At 40.7% G+C, this 12,018-nt stretch overlaps 1 protein-coding gene across 1 annotated transcript in view; it reads left to right on the top strand.

Annotated features, from left to right (window-relative positions):
- phlpp1 (PH domain and leucine rich repeat protein phosphatase 1) overlaps positions 1-12,018 on the top strand; it is a 51,028-nt gene that overhangs the window by 28,218 nt on the left and 10,792 nt on the right. The window contains exons 2-5 of the mRNA XM_061732372.1: positions 1,786-1,982; positions 2,941-3,066; positions 4,613-4,761; positions 11,581-11,727. Of these exons, the coding sequence (XP_061588356.1) occupies positions 1,786-1,982; positions 2,941-3,066; positions 4,613-4,761; positions 11,581-11,727 (619 nt within the window). The remainder of the gene's footprint in view (positions 1-1,785; positions 1,983-2,940; positions 3,067-4,612; positions 4,762-11,580; positions 11,728-12,018) is intronic.

Genomic DNA, 12,018 nt, shown 5'->3' on the forward strand with positions numbered 1-12,018 from the left:
AACCATCTTCTTATCCTGATTGCTCATGAATATTCATTTTTTTTATGATTGCCACCCTAAAGTTGGGTGTTGACTTCAGGGATGAAGATTAGCCATACATCAGCTCATATAGCACCGTTTTTCAGGCGGGCTGTTTTAAACCCTGTGTGTGCTGAGTGAAGCTCACTACTGCAGGATGCTACTGTGCTGCATTAGCCATACAGTAGGCATGGGAAAGACCTGAATTATTTAAAACTAAGAGAGCATGTGCAAGTTCACACTTGCTTACCCTACTGACTCTTTCTCTACCAACCCCCACCTCCCAACCCTCGGCTCAGCTCTGTTTTTAGAGTTAAGTGAAATATGTGGGGAAAAAAAAGACACCACAGGAGAGATAAACCAGTTTACAGCAAACCACAAGATGCAAGACGTTGCCTGTGGCCATCTCTCGCTCTGAGAGAAAAACTTCATAAAGTACACAACAGGAAAACAATAAGGTTGAACATGCTGCAGGCATGAAACATAGAAAAATATAGACCGAATGGAAGATCTGAAAGCCAGTCAGCCGGACAGTTGGAGGAAAAAATGAAATAGGCAGGAGGACAATGCGTGCCAGCCTAGGGAGGTTTTGTGGGGGTGGAGGTAGACAGAAAGCAGGTGGATATTTAGACAGAATGATAACACAGCCTGGCTGACAGAACGCCTGATAAGAAGCGTGACTGTCAGGCTTTGCAGGGTGGTGCTGAAGTGAGAGAATCAGGCAACGAGGAAAGACAGATTAAATAAACTCAAGAGCATTATTTAGGAAACTTGCAACTGCCATCTAATTTGACACTATTAATATGTGTAATTTACTTGAATGAACCCAGCACTCCACTATTCAATTCCAACAGCTCTTTGACCAGTTTGACATGGCCGTTATACATCTTATATAGGTTAGGTATTCCATACCTGCCTTGACTGCTCGAACATTCCCCGAGTGTTAAACTGATTTTATTTGGTGATGGTTTAGTCCTTTAAGGTATTCAGGACCAGTTGCTTTTAGGGCTGGGCGATTTTGGACAAAAATAAAATCCCGATTTTTTTTTTTTTTCTCTGATTTTCGATTTCGATTTTTTTGGTAAAACTACAAAAGACAATGGAATAAATTGTTTAAAATATTATTATCTTTATTTTTAAAGAAAAATAGCAAACAAATTTCCCTATTGGGAATGAAGTGCAATTGAAAGATGCTGTAAATCCTCCTTGAGTTTAGTAAAGTGACATTTACAATTTTCTTGACCAAACAAAGATGACTAGACGCATGCAGCCAGCTGCAAAAAAGGAAAATCGATTTTCCAATTTTCCTTTTTTTAACATCGATTGTGATTAATAAATCCGATTTAGATTTAAAATCGATTAATCGCACAGCCCTAGTTGCTTTCCTAAACTCTGCTGAGACAATGTGTGCAGCAGTATAGACACTAATCAGCTGTTGTGAGATGACTAGTGCAGTGGCTAACAGACTGGACTCCTGCTATGGACAGCAGAAACTGGATAATAGATAACAGATATCTGGGCCAAGACTTGCAGTTCCCTGTGCTGCTCATTGTTAAAATGCAGAAACATCTTAGGATGCTTTTAATTGTGAACAGAAGATAAACAATGGTTTTAGGCTGTGTTTTAGTGGACTGTTAGCATGCAATCAAAGAAATGTGGTCAAATGTGATTTGGTCGGTACTTCTCTTCCCCAGAATGACCATAAATTAAAACCAGAAAGCTTTTAATTGGGATAAGAAAAAAACATCACTTTTGTTTCTGTTGCAGGTAAACCCCATAGTATTGAGAGCTCAGAGCGGGTACAACTGTCGGGGACCTACAACGTTCGGAAAGGGAAACTCCAGCTGCCCGTCAACCGCTGGACCCGCCGGCAGGTCATCTTGTGCGGCACATGCCTCATCGTCTCCTCTGTCAAGGAGAGCCAGACAGGAAAGATGCACATCCTGCCACTCATTGGAGGAAAAGTATGTAAAAAAACAGATGCGTAATGTCACAGTGTTTTTTTTCAGTTTTTTTTGTTCTTCTCTCATCTTAATCATCATAAATGGTACAAGGAAGTAACTGGTTAAAGTCAGTCTTATTTCTTACTAAAAATGCCTCCCCTATGCAGTGCAACATGTTGCTTTAAACAAAAGTTTATCCATTACTTTGATGTCTGTCAAATGCAACCTATCGTACATTTTAACACATTTTCAGGTCAAAGAAAATGTTACTAACCAGGTCTCACAATTTCAGAACATTTTCATCATATTTGTTCATTTCTAATCTCAATTCATGACATGCTTAAATATTTCATGTAATCAATCACTGTAGATTTAAACTAGAGCAGTATCTTGCTTGCTTTTGAACTTTTTCTTTTTGTTGCTTTGTATGTGTCTCTAGATAATGAGACAGTTCTTGTGAAAAGAATATTCTGTTTGTTTGCCTGATCTTCCATATCCCACCACACTCAGTTTCTAAACATTTTACTCACATGTGACTGCTTGAGTTTGTACAGGGTGATTTTGAGTGTGTGCACGCTGGTGTTCTATTAACACTCCATAACTGGACGATCATTCAGTCATTCATTCATGGAGAATATATGACCAAATGTTTACTCAGGTTTCTAATGAGGCATTTCACGTGCATTTGTTTTTGCTTGTGTCACTCACGTGCCTGTTTTAGGATCATCGTGGTCGTTGCATATTTTCAGAAGTGTAATGGTTTACTGGATTTTTCTGCTTTGCACGTGTTAATCGTCCTATTTGCTTCAAAAGAACCAGTTTCAAATTTAAATGGAAACTGATCTTTTGTGGCAGCGTCTCTGTTCCCTTTTACATTTCTTCTCTGATTCTCTAGGCATGATGTCTTCATTTATGTTCTGAGGTTTGAGCTCTTAAGCTTTTCAAGATTGACATCCCTCTTGTGTTTGTCTGGCTGCAGGTGGAGGAGGTGAAGAAGCACAATCACTGTTTGGCCTTCAGCTCGGCAGGCCCTCAGAGTCAAACCTACTACGTCAGTTTTGACAACTTCACAGAGCATCTGCGCTGGCACAGACACGCTGCCAAGGTACCGCGTGTGTGTGTGTCTGTGTGTGTGTTTGTTTGTAAGAGAATGTAAGACAAAGAAGTGGAATAAAGGCATACCCTTCATAGGTACAACTTGATTGTTGTTTGAATTCTGTATTGTTGCTGCCATACAGCCATTGTCACATGGCCCAGTGGACTGTATATGGCACTTGTGTTTGAAAAGAAAAGTTTGTGAACTGGAGTTAAAAGTTACCAATGTATACTCATAAGATGCACTCTGATCTTCATCCACACCACACACCGATCCTTTTCACACCTGCTTTTAAAATCCATCCTGAGTGATGTGTTTCTGAACACAACTCGACAGGTGTAAATGCAAAATATGTCCTCCTTTTAGTTTGTGACACATCACATTTTTATTTTGCTCTTTCTGAAGCCTTGTGGAGCCTTCCACATTTCCTTTATTGTTTATAAGTACAGTTAATCGGAGAAAAAAAAGCCACCTGCAAAAGTAAACAGGACCACAATTAAAGATAAACATTACCTGACTTTGCTAATAATTTGTGTTTTTTTTTCTCCTTCTTTAATTAATCTTTCAAAATGTTAACATACAAGTGTCACTTTAAAACTGGAAGTCATTGAGTCATTGAGGGAATAATTAATTTTAGCATGAACTTTTATAGCACAGTGTCAGGGCAGTAGTTCGGAGCGGCTGAAGGATACAAAATAGATAATTAAAAATGCATATGCAAGTAAATCAATACTGGACTGGTCGGAAACAAAGATAAATCTAAGACTTTTAATGGCATCAACCCAGTTAAGTCGTATCATGACCTGAAGAGGGAAAAGGAAAGGCTCAAACGCAGATCTATGTGTGAGTGTTTTACCCTTTAATTCTGATTTAGACAAAGATTAGACCACTTTCTTAGAAATCTTTGTAATTCCAGAAGGTTCACTAACTTTTTCTTGCCATCTGCCTAATGTCAAAATACAAGTGTTCTCAGGTGGAGTCTCACACACACAACAATACCCACTCCTGCCTTTCTCCCCTGTCTCCCACTTGAACTCAAATAGGCCATAGCCAGAAAACCTCCTTTCTAAATTTTAACAGGGACATGCATGTCACCGGCACCCAGAGGGCCACTCATAATAGAAGGCTTTATAGAGGCAGCACGTGCTGCAGCGATGACTGCTAAACCTCAAGCTACCTCCGCTCTGCCTCTGCCTGAGGTCACAGGCGGCAGATTTTCTTATTTAAGAGACGACAGACGTTTATGATATCACTTGATTTCAAAATACTATTTATGTGAATTGACAAATAAATGACCAACACGGCCTAACCGGTCTCTGCATTTAACTAGATTACAAAATGTTGAAATGCATGATATTAGGTCACCAAACTCTCGAACACGTCTCCTTACTCAGTAATCCTAAGAAGATTGCCATTGAATGACATTTGACCCTCAAACAGACTACAAACACACACATAGTAAGACATGTGCGCTTTAGGTAATCCTGTTTAACTCGGTATTCCTGTTCCTCTCTTTCATGGTCACATCTCCAACGTTGTTCTTTTTGTCTTCTAGATGGTGTCCCAGAGAATCAATTCGGTAGATCTGTCCTGCTGCAGTCTGGAGTATCTTCCTCCCAACCTGTTCTATAGCCATGACCTCACCCATCTCAACCTCAAACACAACTTTCTGCCAGCAGACCAGCGCCTTCAGCACCTGCAGAGGTACAATTTCAAAATAAAGCATTCACGTCTGTTGGTGTACACAGCCAGCTGTTTTGTGGATGTTTCTCGCTTCGACAGCCGGCTGGCAGTACATGTGATACCGGTGGCCTCCACTTGGGGGCAGAGTGCAAACACTGTCTCGCCAAAGAAGAAGTCCACCACCTAGCGGTTGTTGCTTTAAAACATCGAATTACATTTGTAAGGCTCATAAATGCACATTTGTGCATATAAGGAGTTATAGAATATTACAAAGTAAATGTATTATAATCATGGGGTGCTGAGACATTCTTTCTTACAGGCCCAGAATTTTTCACGATTCGTTACAAGTTTAGAGGTAACTAAGTATCGACGGAAATAACGCTTCACTTAACCAGTCACTTAAATGCCCCATGCACAAATCTGTGAGGCTTCTTGGAGGCATGAAAAGAGTCTCAAAACCATCTGTGCATATCTATAGCTTTGTGCATTTGCATGCGTATTTAACGATTTGTGTGTGTAGAAGGCTTTTTGAAATTGTAATTATCGTTTTGTCCGTAACTTCAAGCAAGTTACGCACGCACAAATCTAATAATACGCACAAATCAAGTACTGCGCACAAATCAGATAATATTCACACACAAATCAAGTAGTACACACACACAAATGTTTTGAGTCGATTTTCTTTCCATATTTTTTTATTTCTGCGTCACGTATGGGCTGCATAGTTTCTTGAGAACTTGCACGACCAACGTGCCAATGTCAATATGTGTGGCAGCTATGATGTGTTAGAGTACACATTGTAATATGCAAGTTTATTCCAAAATCTTAGACTGCAATAGTTAGGATCAATATTTTTCCATTTTTGAGTGTTTGATTGTTTAGAGTAGCGCGGATGCCAGATGTAGCTTTAACAAAAGTTTAAAGTTCAAAAATGAAAACGTAATTAAAATTGTGTAGCATCAATCAAATGTTATGAAGCCTGAAATATGTTGGAAGTGATTTGCGCAGATGCACAAGTACAGGAAGTCCTCTCTGCTAAGATTAAAATGAAACCCTAGCCTGGTCATCCTTCTCTCTGATGGTGAGTGGGGTGATTGTTTCATCCATTGTTGATCATCATGATTAGCAAGAGATTGTTAACATATATTGTTTAAAAGACAATTGCAATCTTTGCAGCGTTATTACTTCTCACCATACCACCTTGAGGTGAAAAGTGGCATTACAAGGGTATACACTTGTGCTTGCAAGTTGACATGCTAGTGTCAGTTAATATTTATGTGAGCTACTACTTAAACTTCTCAGAAATTGCATCAAAGTTGTTGTTATGGCTCTACTTTGAGTTTGAACTGGTATCCAGCTTGAACAAATAGTGGAAGCTCTGTCCTACTATATCCCTGTTGTAGATAGATGGTTGTATTTTTCTTTCTTAGATAAAGTTCATATATTATTGATAATATGAGCATGTTATATTTTTAGGCTTTAAATCGGCCTAAAAGGGCCACCATCTCCCCACAGCAGCATAGTTCTGGCCATTTTGTGTGGTGTTTGCATGTTCTCCCCGTGTTTGTGCGGGTTTCCTCTGGGTAGCCTGGCTTCCTCCCACAGTCTAAAAGCTTGCATGTCAACTTGATCGGTACTTCTCAGTTGATCGTAGGAGTGAGAGTAAGCACGCATGTTTGTCTTTTTTAGACTAATGATCCTCCCATGGAGCACCCTGCCTCTCAGCTAGGCTTCAGCTCCGATGGATGAATAGAAGGAAGTGTGAGGCAAAAAGAAATGAAGAGGGAATGAGAAAAGAGAGGTCAAGAATTCATTTCAGAGTGGTTTGGATTGACTGTTTAGAGCGAAAAGGAACGTGCGGGAAGACGAGATTTAGAGAAGCTTAAGATGATTTACCCACAACGGGAACTGGGATGGGCCGTTGGAGAATGAGCTCACAGACAAGACACTGTCACAGTGAGGCTTCACTGGAAACAGCAGGTCATGGCTGGCTGGTTTGGACACATTTAGCTTTCGCCTACAATTTGCAAGCTATCGACTTGAGCAGTCTAGGACTTGGGCCATTGGCACAGAGGGATCAAAAAAGCCAGCCAGGACTGAACCAGGCGAGGCCAAATGAGCCCAGAGCCCAGAAGGATAGATGTATCTGCAGGGAAGCTTTTAATGTGCCTGGCCTCCCTTACTCCTTCTCTCTGTTGGAACCATCTGCTGCACGCTTATCATGGTCCCAGATTAAAGACCATGGGCAAGATACTGTACATATGTCAGGTTACGTCTTTATGTGTGAACTCATGTATGCATTTGTACACTTACACATGTTTTACAGCATTGCGACGTCTATTGGTGGAATATTCCACAACTTCTATGAGTAAACTGTTACTGATGCCCGAGTATGTGGTAGCTGTGTGTGCAGAATGGAGTGAGAGTAAAAAAAGGAAGAGCTGCTTGCTTGCATGCAACGGAAATTGTGGCTGCAGGCTAAAGATTTGGGGTCAGTTCATTCAAAGCCTTGATACAGTATGGCATTTTTGTATTGTAAGATAGATGCACTGCGGGAATCTGTCTGTGTGGCTGTGCATGTATAATCTTGCATGCTTTTGTGTGTTTCTGATGAATGGGGTCAGGATTTTATGATTCTCTGCCAGTCATTTTATGTTGACTTGTCATTATCATATATGTATTATTATGTTTTTTGTCATTGTTTTTTTGTTAATCTAGGGAAGCTGACAGTGACTGGTGTCATATGTATATCTGAATGTATTTATATTCTTAAAGACGATGTAAATAATATAACCCGTTTTTAAATCGTATATACTGATAAACAGCTCCCCTGCTGGTCAAGGGAGATAACATCCATTTAGCTTTGCCAAACCTAAGTAGGCTCATCCGCGTTTGACCCAGCATGACAGAAAACGAGGTCAGTAATGAGAAAGAGATGAATAGTTTAGCTTAAAGTAGAGGGGTTTTGGCAGAAACATGTAGCAGAATGACTTTAGTACTCACTTTTCAGTTGTGTGAAAAGAGCTGCAGTCAAGAACAATACTACTTTGTGTGCAGCCTCTATAAATGTGGTCTATGTGTTTTGGTGTGGGCTGTCACGTGAGTCTGTTTTTGTTTTTGGAGTCACTGTGTTTTGTATTCTTTCAAGAGCAATGAACCCGCAGCATCCCTCTGCCTTCCTCTCTTTTTGTTTCCAGCCAATTACTAAACGCTTGGTTGATAGTTGCCAATCAGATATGCCCAACCCGTTGTCTGGGGTTTTCTCTGCTTTTATTTTAATTTTTTATTTTATTGGTATATACGCCATAAAACAGATGAGCGTTTAGGGTCATCCAGTGTTTTTTCTACGGGACTGCAAGGTGCATATGTCCAAGTTCTGCTCTCTGTGCTGCTGATAATCAGCAGCCACTGGCTTGTCTGCATTCGAGGGGGCGGGTCTTATCTGTTGATCAATTGAACCTTTGGCTTGGTTATTTACTTGTGGAAGATAGTGTAGGGTTAGGATGTGGACAATACATATAGAAACTAAGGGAAAGGAAGGGGAGACAATAGTACGGTAGAAACACAACAATCGGGATACATTGGGGGATTTAAGTCAGAGTCAAAGAATTAGAGTTGCTTTAATTGATTATGGTCGAACTGTATAAAAAGAACTGGACAAACCCACTGTGATGTCAGCCACAGGTTTTCTGAAGAGTGGTTTTCAAGTCTCTTTTCCCTGTTACTGCACAGCGCTATGTTGCAAAAGGCTGGAACAATGAGGCCTAGATGCTGGAACAAGCTCGCTTGCTACCACAAGTTGGCTATTTTAGCTTGGTTTAGCTCATTCTAACCTGTGATGCTAAAATCTGTCAATCCATGCTCATTTCTGATATTTCCCGTTTAATGACATTTGGAATGAGTAATGTCAGTGAAAACAAGCATAGGTGGAAGTTCAATTGAGTGGGATTTTCAACAAGCCGACGCTAAATGATGGCAGCCTTGCAGTCCCCATGGCTTCCTCCCTGCAGGGTCTCTGCAGAGGTCCAGGCCAAGTGGGTTCATCTCAAAGGATAGCCTACCTGAACAGCGGCTCTGCTGAAGGAACCGAGAACCTAATTGTGATGAAACCCTGGGGATTCGCAAGGCTGCACTTGTTTAGCTGGCACAGAGTTAGCGCAGATTCCTATTTAGCTAAGCTTTGTGCTCTGACCCTTCTAGGACGACACATAGGCAGGTATGGAGATCTGTTAGTACAACTAACTGGAGAAAAACCTTAAAATATAGATGATTTTGCTCTGTTAGGTCTTTATTTGCATTTTAGAAGTGCGCTGAGTGCTAAGTAGCTATAGTGATAACAGCTAGCGATATGCCAGTTGTCAATCAAAAGACGACACCTCCCCCAATTATGAAGAAATTTGATTTCGTATATGATTTTACGTGACGTGGTTTAAAAAAAGAAACACTCTTATTCAATGATCGTAGATCTTGGCATAGATGCATGGCTGGAAACCATCTGGAGACACTCACTCTGCAGAAATCTAATCGTGGAGAGCAAAACTGTTTTTTGAACCAGGTTGTAAATGTGTCCTGCTGCAAAGTCGAACCGTTTAGCACGGGGATCAACGCAAATTGACTCACCGTTGAAGCCAGAGCCCACTGGTCGAGGAACTGCAAGTAAATTCACTTCCTGGTTTGCATCGGACTGATAATGTGGAAACAGCCCCTTGGTCCAGCTTGGTCCGGCTAAGTATGCAGTAAGAATAGAGTTTACTAAAATGTTGCCTTATTAATGTGATATACAGTAAGTATAACAAGTATAACACATGCAGCTGATAAAGAAGATCAGTGTAGCTTTTTTTATTATCTGTATTTTCAGCATGAGTGTAAGTAGAGCGATGGATGAAGCAACGGACCCATCATGCCTTGTACTCTATTGGAAGGCATGTGTTAATAATATGATCTGAGGTATCAGCAGTTGGTCAGGTCGAGGTGCAGTAATGCGGTGTGTTCAAAAAATGAGGTCAGCGGACTACATGAATATACCGAATGACCCCGTTGTTACATCAAGATCTTTTTTTTTTTTTTTTTTTTTAATCTTCTCGCCTTATTGCAGAGGTGTATTCCTGAACGACACAGCCGGGACTCATCAGGCACAAATTGTGAGAGCATGGTTCTGGGATCCACAAGACAATTTTCAGACATGGACAGAATTTGTATTTATTTATTTGTTTTTGTTTGTGTAGAACCAGGCAGCATGTCATTTTTAAAACAGAAATGCAACCCAAAGTGTTAGGCCCAGCACGACAAAAGCAACACATATGAACGATATATGTTAAGAAATTAAATAAAATGTAAACATGTTAAGAAAAACATTTATACATTTTCCCCCCAAAAAAGTGAAATACGATTAAAAATATACAAAAGACTAAATGGATTCTATTAATGGGAGTAGTGTGCAAAAACATCAGTCCGTAAAATGTAAGCACTTAAAAAAAAGAGGAACAGTGTAAGCCCAACTTTGTACCCAAACTGAGCTGTTTTCTCGGAAAAGGAGCTCCGTCCCGTTTTGGAACCACACGCAAACCTCTCTAAGAGTGAAGACTTCTTGTTGGGGTGTAGGGGATGATTTAACTAATGAATATTTACTCTTACTTTTGCATCTTACATGCTTTTTAGCAGTTTATCCAAGATGACGTCTCTCTTTCTGGCTTCAGATGGCGCCATCATTTTCACCGGCTCGTTGCTCACTTCTTCTTTCTGCAGTGTGATGCTTGGCAGCCTGCTCTATGGTTTTATTACAGCTTTAGCCAAAAGATAGCAGCTGCTCATAACAGCTATAAATAAAGTTGATGACCGTGGAGTTCTTGTCTAGACCATTGAAGTAGTGAGCTTTAAAAAAAAAAATAACACTATTTTTGTCATTTCAATCAACTATATACACAAATTTTGAATCACTATAAGGCGGTGGCCTTTTTAAGCTTTTGTTTTTCAGTCCACCTGATGATCGCAACTGCAATAGTCAATCCTTTGTGGTCTGTTTAATCGAGTTCACAAAGAGAGTAACATTCTAAAACAGAATGACAGCATGTGGGACAGATGTGGAGAGTCTGAGGAGGGGTGTTGGAGCATTACTCAGCACCTTATAGATGTTGATTTAATGGTGGAATGACATTTTCCCACATAATTTCCACCCACTGCAGGCAGAAGTCACCTTCAGCTGGAATTACTCAGCCGCCCTAATCAATAACCTCGACATCTCGGTCGCCTTTATCTCCATCAGCATGATCTACTGTGTGATTGCGTGTGTACATAGTGCAAAGTAAGTAAGTGTCTGTTTTGGGACTATCTCCACGCTGCAGCGGTAATGTGGTGTTCTGCTCTCTCCGTGACGGCTGATAGCAACTAGTGTGAAAATGTATGTATGTGTTGGGAGGGATAAATGAAGACAGTGAGAGTCGTTTTTCCCTGGGTCACTTTGTTTTCTTGGCTCTGTCTGCTCTGAGGGGCCACGTCCTGTGAAGGTCGCCGGTATGCCGGCGGCGGGCGCGCAGAACGCCGCCGGTCTCTGGTGTTTAGATGAACAACATAGATGCCCACGCTGCGCCTGTTTGCTCAACAATCGATGGCGATGGTTTAATCTTCCTTAGACGTGCCGTCTGTTGGACATGTTGAATCCAGCTGTGTGTTTTACACTTAAATAAATATATGAAAGCTACACTTGGGTTCACTGCATGAATTTATTCATGAATACGTTATACACTCTTGCAATATTAATGTTAACAAGATGCAAGTGCACTCTGTAATCACCCCTTCGTTTCTCCTCTCTCCTCTCCTCTCCTATTTCTCTGGTGTCTCCAGGTTTTCCCGTCTGCGGAGCCTCAACCTGTCCAACAACCACCTGGGTAACTTCCCGCTGGCCATCTGTGACATCTCCACTCTGACAGAGGTTAACGTCAGCTGTAACTACCTGGTCTCTGTTCCCAGCTCTGTGGGCGCCATGACCAAGTAAGCAACAAGAAGAAAGACTCAAATGTTCTTGAACAACTGCCAACTTTTTTTTCTTTTAAATATCAGAGCTTATAGAGCAATAAGTCATTAGTAGAGTTAATTTTATTATGCAAGTATGTTTCTTTTTCTTTCTTTAACTGTTTTATTGCTTGCACTAGCAGCAGTACAGATATCTTCCAAAACTTTACTGCTTTTTTTGCATCCATGTCATTTCCGGGCTCGGCAGACAATACGCCGTCTCATAAGAGCAACCACATATTTGTTTGTCTCAGTGTCAAAGTTTACATA

Source organism: Cololabis saira, chromosome 10, assembly GCF_033807715.1.
Source record: "Cololabis saira isolate AMF1-May2022 chromosome 10, fColSai1.1, whole genome shotgun sequence".
NCBI lineage: Eukaryota > Metazoa > Chordata > Actinopteri > Beloniformes > Belonidae > Cololabis > Cololabis saira.